The sequence below is a fragment of the Mesoplodon densirostris genome, chromosome 3, assembly GCF_025265405.1.
Source record: "Mesoplodon densirostris isolate mMesDen1 chromosome 3, mMesDen1 primary haplotype, whole genome shotgun sequence".
Lineage (NCBI taxonomy): Eukaryota > Metazoa > Chordata > Mammalia > Artiodactyla > Ziphiidae > Mesoplodon > Mesoplodon densirostris.
Window position 1 is genome coordinate 147158622 of NC_082663.1, and position 21900 is coordinate 147180521.

Below are 21900 nucleotides of genomic sequence, written 5' to 3' on the forward strand. Positions count from 1 at the left end.
AGAGCAACTTCCCCTCCCGTCACCCCCTCAAATCTAAGTCTCCTTCATACTCTCCCAAGGTCATAAGTCAGTCTCCCATGGATGGATACAGGCTGATTCCAGGTTCTTTTATATAAACAATAGATTTATTGATTTATAATTCATGCTTTATGCCTGGAGTATTTCTTTCTAGTTCTTTCTTCATGCATTTAAACACACATAGAGATCCGCCTTTGAAAATGTATGGCATTGTTTTCTGGGGAGTTGGACGTAAATTCTGTGCTTTCTTATGTCTTGTCTGCAACTTATTTTTCTCACCTAGCAAAGAGTCGTGAAGAACCAGCCAGGCTACTACACGCAGCACTGCCTCCCTCTTTGCCCTACTTTGTAGTATTCCTTACGTGGACACATCCCAGGTCATAAGTCAGTCCCCCATGGATGGACACATAGGCGGATTCCAGGTTCTTTTATATAAACAACAGCTTTATTGAGATATAATTCACTTCACCCATCAAAAGCGCACAATTCAGTGGGTTTTCGTATATTCACAGAGTTGTGCCCCATCACTTCAAGTTTGAACATTTCATCACACAAAAAGAAACCCTGTCCCCATGAACAGTAATTCCCTGTTCTGCCTTCCCCCAGCCCCTGGCAACCACTATTCCACTTTCCATCTCTTTGTATTTGCCTGTTCTGGACGTTTCATATAAATGGAATCGTACGGTATTTGTCCTTTGGGGACTGGCTTCTCTCACTGAGCATCGTGTTTTCAAGGTCCGTCCACGTTGTAGTGAGTGTCAGTGCTTCACCCCTTTTCCAGGATGAATTGTATTCCCTTGTAGGGAGGGACCACATTGACCACATTTTGTCATCCATTCCTCCGGTGATGTTTCCAGTTTCTCGCTAAACGTCACCGCAGGTCCTCCCGGAGTGCAGCTTCCTGCTCACACACGGGGCTGCTTCATTCCCGGAGACCCCACAAAGCAGGCTTGCTGGGTCACAGCAAATGTGCATTTTTGTTGAGAAAGAGGCTCTCTCCCCCTGCCTTCCCTCCCACATCCTGATTTCTTTCCGGTGTGAGCAGATATAATTTGGCCACTGCAGAATTTTTCAAGTGTGTGCTGGTTGGGGGACACATCTTCTCCTAGACTGCATGATCTCTTAGGTCAGGGTCCCCAGACGTTGCCGGGGGCTGGGCTGCTTCTGACGGCTGGCGCCCTCCCCAGACATCGACGAGTGTGGGGAGATCCCTGCCATCTGTGCCAATGGTGTCTGCATCAACCAGATTGGGAGCTTCCGCTGCGTGTGCCCCGTGGGCTTCAGCTACAACAGGGTGCTGCTGGTCTGCGAAGGTGCCGCCCCCCTGCCTCCCCAGCCCCGGGTGGGATGCTGGTCCCCCCATCCCAGCCTGTGCTCTCTGGGCAAGTCTTTTAAACCCCGTGAGCCTCAGTTTCCCCCTCTGTGTATGGGGCTCACGCCTTTCCGAGGGGCTCCATCCCACATCACCCCGCTCAATGTGGTTCTGGCTGCTTCTGGAGGGGACCACCTGCTCTGAAGTGGGGGGGGGGCTGGGTTTAGGGTTTGATTCTGCAGGGAAGCATCTCTTTCAACCCCACCCCGCTGGCTGTACTCCCCAGATGTGGATGAGTGTGCCAGCGGGGAGAGCTCCTGCCAGCAGAATGCCAACTGCATCAACATCCCCGGCAGCTACCGCTGCAAGTGCGCCCGAGGGTACAAGCTGTCGCCAGGAGGGGCTTGTGTGGGTAAGTGGGGACCCCAGTAGAGAGGTGAGGGAGTGGGGTGTAGGACAAAGCCAGACTCTGCCTCCCGCTGTGACTTGGGTAGGGCACAGCTCTGTCCGGGCTTTGTTCCTTGGCTGTACTTTTTTTGGGGGCGGGGGCTGTGCCACACTGCTTGCAGGATCTTAGTTCCCTGACCGGGGATCGAACCCGTGCCCCACTGCAGTGGAAGCGTGGAGTTATAAGCTCTGGACTGCCCGGGAATTCCCTCCTTGGCTGTACTGTGGGGTGGGGGTGCTGAGAGCATCTGTTAACAGGGGAGTCATGAGGGTGAAATGGGAGGTGAAGCATTTGCCCTGGGACAGCAGCTAGAATGGGTAGGCGGTCGGGCTCTCCCACTGCCACGTGCGATGGCTCGCAGCACACTGTGGGGTGGGGACTCCGGGGGCACCACACTCCCTGCCCTCCCTCAGGACGGAACGAGTGTCGGGAGATCCCAAACGTCTGTAGCCATGGCGACTGCGTGGACACAGCTGATAGCTACATGTGCCTGTGTCACCGTGGCTTCCGGGCTTCTGCAGACCAGACCCTGTGCCTGGGTGAGAGCCCCCTCTGCTCCTTCCTCTTAGGCCAGGCTGCCAAGGGCGAGGGGCCATGGGTCTACACCTCCCCTGGGGTGGGGATGGTGCTTCTGCCCATCCTGATTCACAGACTCACAGCTGTGAGCCCTGGCACCTAAGACCTTGGGTAAATGACTTATTCACCTCCCTGCACCTCAGTTTTCCCATCTGTAGAATGGAAGTGATAAATAGGGATATTTCCCAGCCATCACTTCCCATCCACCTGGGCAGGGCGAAGTGCAGGAGAGGGGGGCTGGGTCCAGCCAGGCCCTCACTGCCCAAGCTGCCCGATGCCCTGGGTGAGCTGGGCAGGGATCAGGGGCTTTGCTCTGGCAGACGTCGATGAGTGTGACCAGCAGCCATGCGGAAATGGGGCCTGCAAGAATATCGTCGGCTCCTACAGCTGCCTCTGCTTCCCTGGCTTTGTGGCGACACACAACGGACATTGCGTGGGTGAGCTGCCCAGGCTGGTGGGCAAACCTCAGTGCACCCCCACTGAAAAGTGGGTTCTTAGCTCGAGGGTGCCCCTCTGAAATAAAGGATCTCGCCCCAGGGGTCCCTTCAGGAAAACAACCTCAGGGGATTGAAAACTAGTTAACCATAAAGTTCTCCAAACCCCTTCAATTGTCAAGTACCAAGGGTCCCTCACTAGAGCTTACACTCAGGTTGATAAGAAGGAGATGGACAGTACAGAGAGAAAGGTGAACAGTGAAGACAAGATGTGGGTGGTGTGATGCTGGCAGTTGAGTGCAGTGGTTGAAAGTGGATTCCAAGGTCAGGTGGTGTGAGTTCAAATCCCAGCTTTGCCATCTGCCAGCTGTGTGACCCTAGGCGAGTCATTTTACCTCTCTGTGCTTCAGTTTCCTTCTCTGTAAAAAAAAAGATGAATAGTAGTACCTACCTATCTTAATATCAGACCAAATTGACTTCTTTTTTTATAAATTTATTTATTTATTTGTTTATTTATTTATGGCTGTGTTGGGTCTTCATTGCTGCGTGCGGGCTTTTATTTTAGTTGCAGCGAGCGGGGGCTACTCTTCGTTGCGGTGCATGGGCTTCTCATTGCAGTGGCTTCTCTTTTCATGGAGCATGGGCTCTAGGCGCGTGGGCTTCAGTAGTTGTGGCATGCGGGGTCAGCAGTTGCGGCTCACGGGCTCTAGAGCGCAGGCTCATTAGTTGTGGCGCATGGGCTTAGTTGCTCTGTAGCATGTGGGATCTTCCCAGAATAGGGCTCGAACCTGTGTCCCCTGCATTGGCAGGCGGATTCTCAACCACTGCACCACCAGGGAAGCCCCCAAATTGACTTCTGAACAAGGAATATTACCAGAAATAAAGAGAGTCAATATATATTGATTAAGGGGTCATTTCTCTGAGAAGACATAACAATCATAAATGCATATGCAGCTAGCAATAGAGCTTCAAAACACATGAAGTAAACATTGATAGAACTGAAAAAGAAATAGACAAATCCATAATTACAGTTAGAGGCTTTAACACTCCTTCCTCAGTAATAGAGGAAACAAGTAGAAGATCAGTAAGAATATAGAACACCTGAACAATCATGTGAACCACCTAGACCTGAGTGATATTTATAGAACATCCCAGAACATACATTCTTCTCAGGTGCACATGGACCTTCACCAGGAAAGACCATATTCTGGCCATAAAATAAACAACAAAATTTTAAAAACTGAGGTTACACAAAATAGGTCCTTGGAATGTAAGTGAATTAAACTAGAAATCAGTCACAGAAAGATATCCAGAAAATCCCCAAATGTTTGGAAGTTAAATAATATACTCCCAAAGAATCCATAGAAAAAGGAACAAATCATAAAGAAAATTAGAAAACATTTTGAATTAAATGAAAACACAACATAACAAAATTTGAGGGATGCAGCTAAGGTAGTATGTACAGGCAAATTCATACCCTTAAAATGCTCATATTGGCGTCTGCTTTATAGAATAGTTGGAGGGTTAATATACAGCTGGTATATAAGTGCTCAGTAAATTGAAGTCATTGCCATCAACTCAACTTTGTGAACAGAAGAGCAAGGGAGGCTCAGAGCCCTAGGCTATGTGGGTGACCCCACTGGCCCATCTTCCATCTGCAGACATGGATGAATGCACCACCATCGTGGGGCAGGTGTGCCGATTTGGCCAGTGCCTCAACACAGCAGGCTCCTTCCACTGCCTCTGCCAGGATGGCTTTGAGCTCACAAGTGATGGGAAGAACTGCATAGGTGAGTCTCACCATGGTGCTGGAAGCCATCTCAGCCAGCCCCTACTCCAAGTTTACCTGCAGTTGGTACTTCCGAGTGAGCATGGTTCCATTTCATAAGCATGCATTTATTTTAAGGTATAAAACCAGCACATCACACCCATGTTTTCACAGGGTTTGTGGTTTAGGGTGAGGCTGTCTTGAAGCTCTAAGTTTTATGAAGTATGGTATAATAGAGATGTTGAATGGATGCCATGGAAACCATGAAAGGGGTGTATAAGTGGCTTGAGATTAGGAACTTTGCTTCCCCTTCCCCTGGCTCCACCTGTAATCCCCATCAAGACCGAGAATATTCTTCTCCAGATGTCCCTGTTTTCCTGAGTATCAGCCCTTCCTCTGGATCCAGAAAGGCTTGTCTGGGGGCCTTGGCTATCATGCAGTGACCATAGGTGCCGGTCCTAGCCCCAGGCAAGCCCCTGCCACCAGCTGTTGCTGGGACCCCTCCTCCTCCTCTCCCCAGACGCCAACGAGTGTCTCAGCCTTGCGGGAACCTGCCTGCCAGGCACTTGCCAGAACCTTGAGGGCTCCTTCCGCTGCATCTGTCCCCCCGGCTTCCAGGTTCAGAGTGACCACTGTGTCGGTGAGTGTCTGGCCTCACCTCCCAGCTTTGGGGCCAGGGAGGTACCTCCGGGCCTCTGTTCTTCCCCCATCTGTAAAATGGGAATGCCAGCTGGGGTGGTGGTGAATGAAGAGATGCAATTAGCACAGTGCCCAATACAGCTCCATATACTGTTATTGTTATTAGGGTGCTCTCTTGGCTCGGGGCTCTCTCTCTCTGGGGCCCCCAGGCTTCCTCGTGAACCCTATAAAATGAGCATGGGTGTGTGGGTCTCACTGCACCAAACATGGAACTTCTCGCTTGATGAGTGGTGGTCAAGGACCAATCTGGCCTGAACACCTCTGGTCCACTCATCCACTTGGACTAGCCTTGTACAGCCTGGGCTAATGTGGGCCAATCTGGCCTTAGCAGATGGGCTAGCCTAGTACAATGCAAACTAACTTCTTCCACTGTAGGCTAATTTTATCTAGTCTTAGTTAGCTGTGTATAAATTTACTCTCTAAAGATGAACTTTTCCAGACCATGACCCCTACCTTGGAGACACCTTCTAGGAAAGACCCTACACACACACTGCCCACCTGGTGCTCCAGCTAATCCTGAGCCCTGGGGACCCCACACTGCGTCAGTCCCTGGACCCTCCCTGGCTGGGCCCCCCACTCCATCTGCCCCTCCCAGCAGCCGAGGCCGCCCACCCCAGTGGAGCGCCTGCTGCACCCCACCCACCTCATGTCCCTGCTCCTCCAGACATCAACGAATGCTTGGAAGAGCCCAACCTGTGTCTCTTTGGCACCTGTACCAACAGCCCCGGGAGCTTCCAGTGCCTCTGCCCGCCTGGCTTTGTTCTGTCTGACAACGGGCACCGTTGCTTTGGTGAGTCTGGGGCCAGGAAGCACACAGGGTTAGGGAAGAGGTGGGAGGTGGGGTGAGGAAGAGCTGGATCACCCAGAAAGGGGGCTGCAGTTTCTTGTATGGATCTCCAGGAGCCTTGTCCAGTGTGGGCTAGCCTCACCCAGGCTGAGCTGGCCTCTTCTCTCCCAGGTTAGGGCAACAAGGCAGAGGGCAGGGCAACTCAACAAGTATTTGTTGTTATGGGGGCCAGTGGTGAACCAAACCTCAACCTATCTGTAAGGACATCTCAGGCCAGTGGTGGTCCAGGGCTAAGGACTGGGAGTCAGTAACGAGGATTTGGAGTCTGAAATCTGGGTCCTCTGGCTCTCTGGAATGAGTCACTTTGCCTCTGCAGGAAAGGAATTCTGATCCAAGAATAACGTGGCTAGGTTTGACCATTCTCCCAGCCTGGGATGACCCCCACAGATGTGAATGTGGGGTGTTGCTGGAAGGGATTCTCAGATTTTCAGCAAAAACCCCAGGGCTGAGCCTCGTTGGCCCAGTATGGGTCACGTGTCCGTCCCTGAACCAATCACCATGGAGTGATTCTGGAGTGTTCTGATTGGTCGCTGGTAGGGTCAGGACCACCCTATTCATGATGACTAGGGTGGCTAGCCCTCCTGGCTTTTCTCTGGGGAATCACCCCACAGACACACGGCAGAGTTTCTGCTTCACCCATTTCGAGGCTGGAAAGTGCTCGGTACCCAAAGCTTTCAACACCACCAAGACCAGGTGCTGTTGCAGCCAGAGGCCCGGCGAGGGCTGGAATGACCCCTGCGAGCTGTGTCCTCAGGAGGGCAGTGGTGAGCACCCACCCCTGTCAAGTGTCCCCTGACCCTGCCTGCCTGCCCCCATCTGCTCTCCTTCAGCCTTCCCTACACACAGGGACATCCTGGGGGCTGCACGTGGCCCCAGACCCTCACCTCCCTTCCCCTCTCGGTGTCCAGCCACCTTTCAGGAGCTGTGCCCCTTTGGCCACGGGGCAGTCCCAGGCCCGGATGATTCTCGGGAAGGTGAGCCCCTCGCCCACGTGCTAAGAGCCCCCCCGGGCCACCTCAGTCTCCTCCTTTCCCGCCCAGCCCTGTCTGGGCTCTACCCTAGTTCCCAAGTCTCAGGCTCCCTCCTCGACCCATGGGTAGCCCTGGACCCCACCCCCCTGGAGGGAAGGAAGAGACCCTGAGTGTGGCCAGGGCATGACAGATGCTGTACCTGCAACCTCCGCTACCTGCAGACGTGAACGAGTGTGCGGAGAACCCTGGCGTCTGTGTTAACGGCTTTTGTGTCAACACTGATGGCTCTTTCCGCTGCGAGTGTCCTTTTGGCTACAGCCTGGACTTCACAGGTGTCAGCTGCGTGGGTGAGTGACCAGCCCGCCCCAGCCTTCTTCCCAGGGAAGGAGGGAGCCAGGGAGGGCAGACACCACCCAAGGCAGCACCCTGCTGCTCAGCCCCTGTCACTCTCCCCCACCCACTTGTCCTTCTTGCTGTTTATTCACTCATTCATTTATTCATTTACTTATTCATTCACGCATTTGCACACTTTTCATTCATTTACTTGCTCTTCACTCATTCATTCACTCACTCATTTACTCATTCACTTATTCATTGAACACATACTGCATGCCCGCCCTGCGTCCAGCCTAAAGGTGCAGCAGATCTGGCCCTATCCAGTCTGTAGACAGTCAGCAGGAGGCAGACAGGATCATGTCAAGGGTGGGAGCCCTCTGCAGTCTCTGACCACCCCCTTACCCCCACCCCAGACACAGACGAGTGCTCCATTGGACACCCCTGCGGGGAAGGCACCTGCACCAATATCATTGGAGGCTTCGAATGTACCTGTGCTGATGGCTTTGAGCCTGGTCCCATGATGACTTGTGAGGGTACGACCCTGCCTGCCCAGACCTGGGCTGTGTGATGGGGATGAGGGGGGCTGGCCTGAGAGAGGGACAGGGGGTCCTGCAGGCAGACCCCGCCCAGCCGGCACCTCCACTGACCTCCGCAGACATTGACGAGTGCTCCCTGAATCCCCTGCTCTGTGCCTTCCGCTGTCACAACACTGAGGGCTCCTACGTGTGCACTTGCCCAGCTGGCTATGCCCTGCGAGAGGATGGGGCCACGTGCCGAGGTAGGACCCGTATGGGCAGGCGGGCTATGGATAGGGCCTTGGGGCTCCCCATGCCTCGGTCCCGAGAGAAAATGAAGAAATAAGACCTCTGCCTCCAAGGGTGGGAATAAGCAATAAGTGATAAAGTGAGGGGAGAGCTGAGGCAAGTGAGGGTGCAATGGGTGCTCTTTTGTGAGTAGTGGTTCTGCTTTTATAGTTATGAAAGGGGGTGCTAGCATCCCCTTGGCTCCCCAATCTAACAGAACAGTGAGTGTGGCTTTGGAGGCCTCTCCAGTTGCGGCTGGACATTCTCTGAGTGGGGTAGCACAGTGGGGACAGCGATTGTGCCCCTGACCCAGGAACATGTGGCAATGTCTGGAGACTTTTTATTGTCACAGTTGGGTGGGTGGGTGGGTGCTACAGGCATCGAGTGGCCAGGGGTGCTATTCAATATCCTACAGTGTGCAGAAGAGGCTCCCACCACAAAGAATTTTCTAGTCCCAAATGTCCACAGTGTCGAGGGTAGAAACCCTGGCCTGCGACTTGGTCCCTCAAGAGCTATTTCAGAGTCAGTGTTCCAGGGACCACAGTGAAGGCCAGACAGATTCACAGACCCTGATGTAGGCAAGGGTTGCGGGTGTTTGGGGGCAGTTGTGACCCCCCCCTCCCTTGGCTTCCCAGGAGGTCTGGGATGGTCGGGGGAGGAACGGGCACCTGGCAGTGCTTCAAGGACTTCACTCTGGCCACCGAGGCCACCGGGGAGTGGAGTCCAGGTCCTCACGTCCTGGAGCTGGTCCATGGTGTGTCTGGTCTCGAGCGCCATTGGTCTGGGGTTGCCCACAGATGTGGACGAGTGTGCAGACAGCAAGCAGGACTGCCACGCCCGGGGCATGATGTGCAAGAACCTCATCGGCACCTTCACCTGCATCTGCCCCCTGGGCATGCGGCCCCAGCTGGGCTCTGGGGAGGGCTGCACAGGTACAGGAGGGCTTCAGGCATGCAGGGCCTCCCTGCCCCCGATGGATGGGAGAGTTCAAAGCCAGAGGGCGTGGGTGGGCAGACATCGACCCCGGAGGTGTGGAGGCCGGCTCAAGGGACTCTGGCCTCCACCCCCTCCTGCCGCATCCCTCCTGCCTCAGATGATGATGAATGCCATGCCCAGCCCAGCCTCTGTGCCAACGGCCGCTGCGTCAACACCGCAGGCAGCTTCCGCTGTGACTGTGACGAGGGCTTCCATCCCAGCCCTGGCTTCACTGAGTGCCACGGTGAGTGTGGCCAGGCCCAGGTATGGCACCGCCACCTGGGAGCTCCCCAAGGCGGGGACGGGGCCAGGGGCACCGAGAGGGTCACTGAGCCAATCCAGACACACGTGTCCACCGCACGCCCCCAGCTTCCCTTTGTTCCTTCAGTCAAAGCCCCTGAAAGATGAGAGCATCTTCCCCCTGCCCTGTCCATCATCACACCCAGGAACCGGCCCTCCCCAGGTTCACCACTTCCTAAGGGCTAAACCTGGAGGGCGACCCAGTGGTACCGTCTGTCCTGGCGACTTGTCTGTCCCTGTCCCCACAGTCCTTGCCACTCTTCTCCCTTTTCACTCTCCCCCGACCCCAAGTGCAGTCTCCACCCCGCAGCTTCAGATCAAGCGTGTGTATCCAGCTGTCTCCTGGACACCCCCATCCCCCATGCACCCCAGGTTCAGCTCAGCATTTTTGCTCCCCAAGCCTCATCTCAGCGATGCCCTACCTCCCACCCGGACCCCCAAGCCAGCCTCCTGGGGTAACCCAATGGCATCCTCCCCACTTCCCTGGATGTCGCCCCTTGCTCTGTCCCTACTGTCTGTCCTGGACGCCACCACCTTTTGCCTCCACGCTGTCCCTTGTTCTCTCTGCGGCCAGAGGGATGCTGCCCTCTGACCTCAGGAAGCCATCCTCTGCAGCCCTCTCCGATTTGGGGTCTGCAGCTTCTGCCACAGCCCAGCCCCAGCCCCGAGAGGGCATTTAACAGCACTAAGCAACCACAGCTTGCAAGATGTCACCCCATGCACGGGCACAGATGCATCGGAGATGCTGGGAGCCCACGTGTAGACTCTCAACACCGCTGGACGCCACGGGGAAGGGGCACCCAGACAGCTCGTTCCTCCCACCCACCATCCCCACCCGTTCTCTCCAGACACCCGACAAGGGCCCTGCTTCTCCGAGGTGCTGCAGGCCACGTGCCAAGCTCAGTCCAGTGGCGGCGAGGCAGTCACCAGGGCCGAGTGCTGTTGCGGGGGTGGCCGCGGCTGGGGCCCCCACTGCGAGCTCTGTCCCGTGCCCGGCACTGCCGCCCACAAGAAGCTGTGCCCCCATGGCTCGGGCTACACCGCCGACGGCCGAGGTGGGTGGCGATCTGTTCATGGTTGTGTGTCTGTGCTCCAGCCGGTGTTAGAGTCCGTGAGCCAGTGTGTGCATCTCTGTGCTGGCAGGTGTGTGGACCAGCGTGAACCAGAGCCTGTTCATCGCTCTGCGTGTGTGCGTGTGTCCTTTGTTCTGTGTGTGCGGGCTCATTAGTGAGCGTGTGACTGGTGTGCAATGCTTGTGCCTCCATCTCTGCTTCCATGTATGTGCACGGGGTGCCCTGAGAAGGTGTCGCTGATGAGGCTGTGGTGTGGGTGTGTCCCCACCACGGGGATTCTCAGCGTCCAGCGGAAGCAGTTTTATTCGCCTCAGGGTGGGGTTCACAGGGGCCAGGCTGCCAGCTCTGGGGTGCCGGGAGGGGAAGTAGATGCTGGCCTTGCGTCCCGGGAGAGGGCTGGTGGGCCCAAGGGAAGCGGCATGCCCTGGTGACCCAGGGGGGATGGCCCCAGCCGAGCCCTGCTTGTCCTCAGACGTGGATGAGTGCCGTGTGCTCGCTCACCTGTGCCCTCATGGCGAGTGCATCAATAGCCTTGGCTCCTTCCGCTGCCACTGCCGGGCTGGGTACACGCCTGACACCACTGCCACCGCCTGCGTGGGTGAGCCCCCTGCCCCAGCCCCTGAGCCTCTCCATGCAGCGCCTGGCACACACCCCTGTGAGAAAACCCGAGACCAGAAGCAAAGCATCCTTGTTTCTTCCCTCCACCCCCAGCCCATATGGACCACTTTCCTCCTGTTATCTGGTGCATCCTAAGATTTCTCAGTCACGTTGTGTAGCAGGTGTTCATCTAAGTCAGGGTCGGCAAATTCCTGCCCAAGGGCTGAGTCCAGCCCTCTGCTTATTTTTGTTAATAAAGTTTTATTGGCACACGGCCACGCCTATTTGTTTCCTTACCCTCTGTGGCTGTTTTCCTGCTACAGAGGCAGGGTTGAGTAGCTGGGATTGAGACTGTCTGGTCCGCCAAGCCAAATATATTTATTCTCTGGCTTTTTACAGGGAAAAAAAAAAAAGCCAGTTCCTTGTGTAAGCCCACAGATTCTGAATAGCTGGGGTCCAGGAAGGAGGCCTCAGCAGGGTGGGGGTGGGGACCCCAGCCCCTGAGCCCCCAGGAATGTCTGACTGACCCTCCTGAGTGCTGCGTCCCCTCTAGATGTGGACGAGTGCAGCCAGGTCCCCACGCCATGTCCCTTCCTCTGCAAAAACACCAAGGGCAGCTTCCTGTGCGCCTGCCCCCGAGGCTACCTGCTGGAGGAGAACGGCAGGATCTGCAGAGGTGACGTCCCTCTCTCCCCACCCACGCGCCATGGGGTTCTGTCCCTGTCCCCACAGGGGCATCTCACACTCTCCCACTGCATGGGGTCGGGTGCCGTCTCCAGGGTGTCTCCCCTGGGAAGCCCCCAGTCCCGGCAGGCCCTGCCCTGAGCCCGCTGGGACCCTCTGTGCTGCAGACGTGGATGAGTGCTCCTCCAGGCAGCACAACTGCCAGTTCTTCTGCGTCAACACCATCGGTGCCTTCACCTGCCGCTGTCCCCCTGGCTTCACCCAGCGCCACCAGGCCTGCTTCGGTGAGTCCCCTCGGCCCTCGCGGCTGGTGCTTGGCCCCAGCCTTCACCAAGTAAGTGGCAAATGCACAGTGTGTGCCAGACATCGGGGACACGGGTGATTAGAACAAAGCCCTTGCTCTGTCGCTGCTTACGTCCTGGTGGCAGCTGGTACCTCAGTCTCCTTCCTTGCCCTAGGGACCTGGGAGGCCACCCTCAGGAGTCTCTCTGACCTTGGCCCAGGACACCTACCCTCGCCCTTGACCTGTCGAGTCTCTCGGCAGAGGGCCTCCCCAGGGTGCCCCCAAAGGCCAAGGGGCTCACGCAATCCAACCGTCACTTCTTAGTGTCTTGTGACCTGGGAGAACCAGACCTCCCCCAAGCGCTGAACCTAGACACGGGTGGCTTCATTCAGGCTCCCACGAATCCACTCAGCCAACACCTACTGAACACCTGTGTACCAGGCAGTGCTCTAGACCAGAGCTCAGCAGACGCCAGCCCCCAGGTCAAGCCCGGCCCCCTGCTTGCTTTTGTCAATAAAGTTTTATTGGCACACAGCCATGCCCATTCGTTTACGTATTGTCTGTGGCTGCTTTTGCTATGACAGCAGAGCCAAGTAGTTGCCACAGAGTAAGAAGTATTTCCTACCTGGCCCTTTAGGGAAGCAGTTTGCCTCGTCCTGTTCTAGACCCTGAGGGCACAGCAATTGAACACAAGGGTCAAGCTTGCTGCCTCATGAACCATCCCTTCTGTCAGGGAATGACTAGAAGCAAACATAGCAAATTACCACTGTAGCGTGTTAGAAGGTGATGTGGGACACGAAAGAAAGAAAAAGTAGAAAGCAGGGGAAGGCAATCAGGAGGGCTGCAATATAATTCTTTTTTTTTTTTTTGCGGTACACGGGCCTCTCACTGTTGTGGCCTCTCCTGTTGCGGAGCACAGTCTCCGGACGTGCAGGCTCAGCAGCCATGGCTCACGGGCCCAGCCGCCCCACGGCATGTGGGATCTTCCCAGACCAGGGCACAAACCCATGTCCCTTGCATCGGCAGGCAGACTCTCAACCACTGCGCCACCAGGGAAGCCCTAATACTATTTTTTAAGTGAGATATAATTGACATGTAACATTATATTAGTTTTAGGTGTACAAAATAATGACTCGATATTTATGTATATTGCAAAGTGATCACCGAAATAAGGCTAGTTAACATCCATCATCACATAGTTACAAAATTTTTTTCTTGTGATGAGAACTCTTAATATATACTCTCTTAGCAACTTTCAAACATATAGTACAGTATTATTTTTGTTTCCTTAACAGGTTTTTTAATTTAATTTTTATTTTATATTGGGGTATAGTTGATTTACAATGTTGTGTTAGTTTCAGGTGTACAGCAAAGTGAATCAGTAATACATATACACATATTTATTCTTTTTCAGATTCTTTTCCCATATAGGGTTATTACAGAATATTGAGTGGAGTTCCCTGTGCTATACAGTAGGTCTTTGTTGATTATCTATTTTTGTGTGTGTATATGTTAATCCCAAACTCCTAATTCATCCCTCCCCCTCACCTTTCCCCTTTGGTAACCATAAATTAGTTTTCTAAGTCTGTGAGTCTGTTTCTGTTTTGTAAATAAGTTCATTTGTATCATCTTTTTAGATTCCACATATAAGTGATATCATATAATATCTGTCATTCTCTGACTTAACTTTGCTTAGTATGATAATCTCTAGGTCCATCCATGTTGCTGCAAATGGCACTATCTCATTCAATGCAGTATTATTTTTTAATTTTAATTTTATTTTTGGCTGTGTTGGGTCTTCATTGCTGTGCACAGGCTTTCTCTAGTTGTGGCGAGCGGGGACTACTCTTTGTTGCGGTGCGCGGGCTTCTCACTGTGGTGGCTTCTCTTGTTGCGGAGCATGGGCTCTAGGCACGTGGGCTTCAGTAGTTGTGGCATGCGGGCTCAGTAGTTGTGGCTCCTGGGCTCTAGAGCTCAGGCTCAGTAGTTGTGGCGCACGGGCTTAGTTGCTCTGTGGCATGTGGGATCTTCCCAGATCAGGGCTGGAACCCAGTGTCCCCTGCATTGGCAGGCAGATTCTTAACCACTGCGCCACCAGGGAAGCCCTCAATGCAGTATTATTAACCACAGTCACCATGCTGTACATTACATCCCATGACTTATTTATTTTATAACTGGAAATTTGTACCTTTGACCACCTTCACCCCTTTCAATCACCCCCCAAACCCTCCTCTGGCAACCACGAGTCTGTTCTCTGTATCTGTAGCTTGGCTTTCTTGTTTTGTTTTTAGATTCCACATATAAGTGGGATCACACGGCATTTGTCTTTCTCTGTCTGACTGATTTCATCTTAGCAAAATACCCACAAGGTCCAACCATGTTATCACAAATGGCAGGATTGCCTTTTTTTTCTCTCTCTCTTTTTTTTTTTTTTTTGCGGTACGCGGGCCTCTCACCGCTGCGGCCCCTCCCACCACGGAGCACAGGCCCCGGGCGCGCAGGCCCAGCCGCCATGGTTCACGGGCCCAGCCACTCCGCGGCATGTGGGATCCTCCCGGACCGGGGCACGAACCCGCGCCCCCTGCGTCAGCAGGCGGACTCCCAACCACTGCGCCACCAGGGAAACCTGCCTTCTTTTTTATAGCTGAATAATATTCCATTGTACGTATATAACACATTTTCTTTATTCATCCATGTTTGGATATTTAGATTGTTCCCAGGTCTTGGCTATTCTGAATAATGCTGCAGTGAACGTAGGGGTGCAGATATCTTTTCAAGTTAGTGTTTTCATTTACTTTGGATAAATACACCCAGAAGTGGAATTGCTAGGTGGGCTTCAGGAATAATGGCAAGCCTCACTGAAAGGGGAAAGATTTGAAGGAGGTGAAGGAGTGAGCCATATGCATATCTGTGGGAGGAGTGAGCATTCCTAGCCACGAAATGACTGGCATTTCTCCTTTTTCTGTACAGTCAAGTTATTTTCCCTCCTTCCTAAGGTGAGGACCCTTACTATGGCATTTGTGTGTGTGCAGCTGTATGCGTGTGCACACAGAGGCTTAGAAGCCCCATGTCCCAATGCCTCTTGTATCCAAGAGAGATTCCAGGGATGTGCCTGGTGTCAAGAATCTCCATACTCAATAAAGAAGATGTGGTGTGTATATATACAGTGGAATACCACTCAGCCATAAAAAAGTATGAAATAATGCCATTTGCTGCAACATGGATGGACCAAGAGATTATCATACTAAGTGAAGTAAGTCAGACAAAGACAAATAACATATGATATTACTTATATGTGGACTCTAAAATATAACACAAATGAACTTATTTACAAAACAGAAACGAACTCACAGACATAGAGAACAGACCTGTGGTTGCCAAGGGGGAGGGGAGGGATGGAGTGGGAGTTTGGGACTAGCAGATACAAACTACTATATATAGAATGGATAAACAACAAGGTCCTACTGTATAGCACAGTGAAGTATTGATATATTCAATATCACTCAATAAACCATAATGGAAAAGAATATATTTATGTATAACTGAATCACTTTGCTGTACACCAGAAACTAAACACAACATTGTAAATCAACTATACTTCAGTAAAATAAATTTTTAAAACTTAAAAAAAACCCTGCATAGTCAAGGAAGCCTAAATTAGGGTTCCCCCTAGAAATGTATGGTTCATTCTCCATGACCCCAATCCCAGTGCAATTTACCACCATGGGCCATGACCACCTTAGCAATGTTGCCTGATAACTAGGCCTGTCTTAGCTCGGGCTGCCATGACAAAATATCATAGACTGGGTGGCTTAAAAAACAGACATTGCTCACAGTCTGGAGGCTCTAAGTCCAAGATTAACATGCTAACAGGGTCAGGTTCTGATGAGGGCCTCTTCCTGGCTTGCATACGGCCACCTTCCTCCTGTGTCCCCACATGGTAGGGAGAGAACAAGAGTAAAGCTCTTTGGTGTCTCTTCTTTTAAGGGCACCAATCTCATCAGGAGGGCCCCACCCTCATGACTTCTTCTAACCCTAATCACTTCCCAAAGGTCTCGCCTCCTAATACCATCACTCTGGGGGTTAGGGTTTCAACGTGGGAATTTGGCAGTGGTGGCATTGGGAGTGGGGTGGGGGGGACACACACATTCAATCCATAACTCTGGCTGACATCCCACAATTGTCAGGTTTCCATAAGGACAGAGTGCAACAGTTACCCCAGGTCATTTTCCCACAGAGAAGGAAAAGGGGTTTTGTTAATCTTTTACTCTTAGGTTGAGCACTGTCCCAGTGCTTCATGTGATTAGGTTAATTTAATTCTTACAAAACACAATGAGGTAGATATTATCATCTCCATGCTACAGCTGACAAAACTGAGGCACAGAGAGGGTAAGTCGGTTGCCCTACGTCACACAGCACTGAGGTGGTAGAGATGAGATTCAAAGTCCTATATGTGCGTGATCTCAAGTGTTTGTGACAGTTCTGTGAAGTGGGAACTGTTATGGATCTCCTTTCACAGAGAGGGAAACTGAGGCCCAGAGAGGTTAAGATTTGCCTGGGGGACTTACCTGGCTGTCCAGTGGTTGAGACTCCACGCTTCCAATGCCGGGGCTGTGTGTTCAATCCCTGGTCTGGGAACTAAGATCCTGCAAGCTGCATGGTGCAGCCAAAAAATATGTGTGTGTGTGTATATATATATATATATAAAAGATTTGCCTGGAACAGTTGATCAGGTGGTAGGCCTGGTATCGTGGTGCCTGACATGAACCCCATAACCAGAAGGTTCTATGTTCTGCCCATTCTATGTCCTCTGCAGACAATGACGAGTGCTTGGCCCAGCCTGGCCCATGTGGCACCCGTGGACACTGCCACAATGCCCCAGGCAGCTTCAGCTGTGAGTGCTATCAAGGCTTCACCCTGGACAGCTCAGGCCATGGCTGCAAAGGTAGAACCAGGCTTTGGGTGGGGTCTAGGCCCTGGGGGTGGTCCTGAGGGCCGCCTGGCAAGCCTTCTCTCCTCTCGGCATCTCACAGATGTGGATGAATGTGACGGGCCTCATCGCTGCCAGCACGGCTGCCAGAACGAGCTGGGGGGTTACCGCTGTGGCTGCCCCCAGGGCTTCACCCCACACTCCCAGTGGGGCCAGTGTGTGGGTGAGTGGTGGGGGCTGGGAGGAAGCCGACCCCCCACCAGAATCTGTCCAAAGCGGGAGACTGGGAACCACCCCCATGGCAGGATGTTGTGATAAGCACAAGTACCTCAAGGTCCGATGGGCTGGTCTGGAAGGTAGTTAGTTCCCTGCTGCTGGGCAGGCTGGGGAGTCAAGGGTCTGCAGAGTCAGCCTGGCAAAGTGGTGGCCGTTTCTTAGGGAGTGATGGTCTGGAGGGCTCAGTGGAGAAAGATTCTGAGACGGTATCAGTGATCACTGGGAAAGGGGTGCTGGGATTGATTAGTGACGTCTGCCATGGATGTGGCAACGGAAATGGGTGCGTGCATGCTGCATCTTTTGTCATAGCTGTTGCAGGCACCCTTGGTTTGGGGGACTAGCCTTCTGTCTCCCCTCCAACCTTGCCCACTGCACCCTTCTGTTTGCTGCTCCGGGGCCTCCCAATGACAGCCTCGTCCTCACCACCTGTCTTTGTTCCTCCTCTGCAGTCTGGCCTTCACTCTGTACGCATGTAGGGACCACTCTCCTGCATCCTCTCCATCACCCCTCCTCATATTTCACCTTCCACCTCCTCTGCTCTGGGCACCACTGCCTGCCCCTCCTGGACTCTCCACCCACGGCCTCTGTGACTCAGCTTTCCCCTCCCTCCCACTGCCTCGGCACTGCCTTCTCTCCAGCTCGTCCTCCTGCCCCTCCTGGTGGGTCCTCAGCTAAGTTCTCCATCTTTTCCTCTGTCCCTCGGCATTTGTCCCCTGGGGACCCTGCAGACCATTGCCTCTGCTGCCAATCCCTGTTTCTCAGGCTGCTCCACATTAGTTATTCATTCCTTCGGCGATGGTTTGCCCAGGACCCGTGGATACAGAAGTGAGCTGAGATCAGACTCCATCCCTGCCCTCCCATTGTCCAGTCCTTCGGGGGAGACAGGGATTAATTAGGCCAGTGGTTCTCAACTGGGCACCGTTTTGAAGTGTCTTGGAGATATATTTTTTCTTTCTTTCTTTCTTTTTTTTTGCGGTACGCGGGCCTCTCACTGCTGTGGCCTCTCTCGTTGCGGAGCACAGGCTCCGGACGTGCAGGCTCAGTGGCCACGGCTCACGGGCCCAGCCGCTCCGTGGCATGTGGGATCTTCCCGGACCAGGGCACGAACCCATGTCCCCTGCATTGGCAGGTGGACTCTTAACCACTGAGCCACCAGAGAAGTCCTCTTGGAGATATTTTTGATGGTCACAACTGGGCACTGGGTGCTCCTGGCATCTAGTGGGTGGACACCAGGGATGCTGCTCAACACCCTGCAGTGTGCAGGACGGCCACCATCACAGAGAATGAAATGGCCCCTAATGAGAATAGTGCCGAGGTGGGGAAACCTCGTTCTAGACCATCCCACCGTTTAACATTCCTGGGACGTTTTGAGAAATGCTTTAAAGGAGAATGACAGGATGGGGGGTGGGGTGGGGCTGGGGGGCGGATAAAGGAGTGTAGGGGACAGCAGACCTAGTCCAGAAGCTCACCAGGAGCTTGATGAAGGTTTTGACGTTGGCCTTGGGCTCTGAAGGAGGAACCAGAGTTGCCACGTGGGGACTGGAGGGATGCAGGTAGAGGGATCTGGAGATGCGAAGGCTGTCCCCTGCCCCTCCCCCCGTACTCCTCCTCCCCCTCCACAGACAAAAACGAGTGTGTCCTGTCACCCGCGGCCTGCGGCAGCGCCTCCTGCCACAACATGCTGGGCAGCTTCCGCTGCGTCTGCCCCTCCGGCTTTGACTTCAACCAGGCCCTCGGGGGCTGCCAGGACGTGGATGAGTGTGCGGTGCGGGGCAGCCCCTGTAGCTACAGCTGTGCCAACACTCCCGGCGGCTTCCTGTGCGGCTGCCCCCGAGGCTACTTCCGGGCTGGGCAAGGGTGAGGGGCTTGAGCGGGGTGGACACAAACACCCAAACCCTGGGAGTGCACATGCACACACACACACACACACACACACACGGGCCTGTGCACACGTTCACATACATACGTGTGCTTGGAGAAATGGGTGCAGGGGACTTCCCTGGTGGTCCAGTGGTTAAGACTCTGCGCTCCCACTGCAGGGGGCGTGGGTTTGATCCTGGTCGGGGAACTAAGATCCCACATGCTACACGTGCCGCGTGGCCAAAACAAAAACAAACAAAAACAAAACAAAAAAGAGAAATGGGTGCAGAGGCCCAGTGGCACCTGTACCTGTGCACACACAAGCTCACACCCCACGTGGAGTAATTGTCCTGTATGTGCTTAGTGCAGGATGCATGCCTCCCTGTAATACACGTGAGTGTGTGTGAGGCTCACACCTGTGCCAACATGCCCGGGCACCCTCATTCATATATCCCAATGTGCACATGCGTGCAAGCGCATGTCAGCATCCAGGGTGCACGCAGGCTCATACACGCATACGCCCCTGGGTACACTCAGGTATATCCTACACCCCTGCATGCATGCAGGTTCACACCTACACCCAGGAAAGCCAAGGTATGCACACACACACACGTGTAGGCACATGCAAATCCGCACTGGCACCTTGGTACACTCGTAGTTGCCCCCACAGCCAGAGTGGCTCCAAATGGAGTGTAGGGGGTGGGAGAGTGGTAGGGGAGGTCCCATCAGCCTGCCCTGAACACTTGCCCACCCCTGTCCTGGCCCAGGCACTGTGTCTCTGGCCTGGGCTTCAGCCCTGGACCTCAGGATGCCCCAGATGAGGAGGAGCTGCTCTCACCCGAAGCCTGCTATGAATGCAAGATCAACGGCCAGCCCCCTCGTGACCGGCCACGGCGCAGCCCCCATGGGGACTATCAGGTGCCATGGGGAATGCACTGGGCATGGGGCACAGTGAGTGGCAGGGACAGCCAGGGAACTGGCCAGGGGTAAGAGGACCAGGCTCCATGTCACAGCTTGTCCCCTAAATCATGGTGCCTTTCTGGGTCTTCCTGTAGTTCCTCAGCCTGAGGATTCCCCTTGGGGGCTCTCTGGGGGACACAGGCCCCCAAGCATCCCACCTTGCTCCAGATGAGAAGTCAGGCATCTCCCACACAGGCCCTGGGTGTGATGCCTCCCGTGGATCCCTTCCATGGAGCTTCACTGCAAGAAAAATGCCTTGGGCCCCCCAACCCTGCCTGCACCCTGGAACTTGTCACCTGTCACCTCCTGGCTGGCACAGCCCTCCCTCAGAGCCCCTCTGGATTTAGCACCAATAGCGCTCAGAGCAGCTAGCTTAACCCCTTCCATCATCCCCTTTCTTCAGACCCTCTGCACCTCTTTCCTGCACCCACAATGCTCCTGGAGCTATGCTCAGGCCTCCTGAGCCCTCCTTGTCTCTCCCCCACCCTACCCGCCGTGCTCTCAAGAACAGCAGAGCAGGCCTGTGGTTTAGTCCCTCTGTCCCCTGGGGGCCACTCCAGCTATGACCCTGACCCCACCAGGTTGTGCAGGGAGGGCAGTTTTGTCACAAATTCAGCTTGCTTGTCCTTCAGCTGAAAAGTCCTTGAGGCCACTGCTGGCTGGTCCTGCCACTATGCCCCAAAGAATCTGAAAGCTAAACATTTATTAAGCACCTGCTGGATACACGTGCTGCTCCAAGCATTCTGCATTCATTCACAACCTCTCAGTGTTTACGACAGCCCTGGGAGGTGTAGGTACCACTATCATCCTCATTTTACAGATGGGGAAACTGACATTCAGAGAGGTTAGGTCACCTGCCCAAGTTACAGAACTAAAAACTGGCAGAGCAGGATGGCAGTCATCCTGGGCCCCTCTGCAGCCACCACCTTCTGAGGCCATTACTTTCTGTTACTTCCAAAAACAAAAATCACCGAGCACAGAAGCCATTACCCACATCTGGAACCAAACTCCTTCACTCCATAGATTTTACTGAACACCTACTGTGTGCTGGACTCATAGCGAACAACCAAAAAAATGGAGCAACAGTGAACAACACATAAAACACACAATAAAAAAAAGTCCCTGTCCCCATAGGACTGATATTCTAATAGACAAGAAATATGTAAAACACATCATATTTTGTAACACGTGATAAGTATGATACATGATAAATGCTATGGGGAAAAAAATGAAGGCAGAAGTGGGACAGGAATGCTGCGTCTGAGGGGCTCTCAATATTAGATTATCTAAATATGAATGTTCCTTTGCTTTCCTTTTCCTTCTAGTTGTTTCCCCTTTCTGGGAAAAGGAGCGTACATATTATTCCCATTGTTACCGTTATTTTTGTAAGCATCACAGGGATAGGGCCCAGTGTGTCAGGTTTGCCACTGTGTCACCAGCCCTTGCTGCTCAGTAAGAGTGAGTAGAGAGGTTGTCAAGGCTCCTGGCATGGACACAAGCAGATCTGGGCAGAGGCAGGCTGGGTCCTGTGGCTTTGCCTGCAATACCCACGGATTGCCAGCAGGTGTCAGTAAGAGCACATGTCTGAGCAACAGTCCTGGTGAAGGGATGGGAAACAAGAATAATTTTCACTTTCATGCAACAGCAAAACACTCCATCAGCATGTAAATTAGGCAGAACAAACAGCTCTGCCCGGAGCAAAGGAGAAGAAAGCACAGATAACCTCCTGTGGGATTGGATACATCACCCA

General features: G+C 53.5%; 1 protein-coding gene across 1 annotated transcript in view; it reads left to right on the forward strand.

Moving 5' to 3' along the window:
- Positions 1-21900, forward strand: part of FBN3 (fibrillin 3) — a 60096-nt gene that overhangs the window by 37194 nt on the left and 1002 nt on the right. The window contains exons 45-66 of the mRNA XM_060094481.1: positions 1206-1331; positions 1617-1742; positions 2192-2317; positions 2675-2791; positions 4450-4578; positions 5077-5196; positions 5920-6045; positions 6714-6866; positions 7011-7076; positions 7295-7420; positions 7823-7942; positions 8065-8187; positions 9010-9144; positions 9306-9431; positions 10336-10542; positions 11033-11158; positions 11711-11833; positions 12009-12125; positions 16941-17069; positions 17158-17277; positions 18953-19187; positions 19958-20108. Of these exons, the coding sequence (XP_059950464.1) occupies positions 1206-1331; positions 1617-1742; positions 2192-2317; positions 2675-2791; positions 4450-4578; positions 5077-5196; positions 5920-6045; positions 6714-6866; positions 7011-7076; positions 7295-7420; positions 7823-7942; positions 8065-8187; positions 9010-9144; positions 9306-9431; positions 10336-10542; positions 11033-11158; positions 11711-11833; positions 12009-12125; positions 16941-17069; positions 17158-17277; positions 18953-19187; positions 19958-20108 (2927 nt within the window). The remainder of the gene's footprint in view (positions 1-1205; positions 1332-1616; positions 1743-2191; positions 2318-2674; positions 2792-4449; positions 4579-5076; positions 5197-5919; positions 6046-6713; positions 6867-7010; positions 7077-7294; positions 7421-7822; positions 7943-8064; positions 8188-9009; positions 9145-9305; positions 9432-10335; positions 10543-11032; positions 11159-11710; positions 11834-12008; positions 12126-16940; positions 17070-17157; positions 17278-18952; positions 19188-19957; positions 20109-21900) is intronic.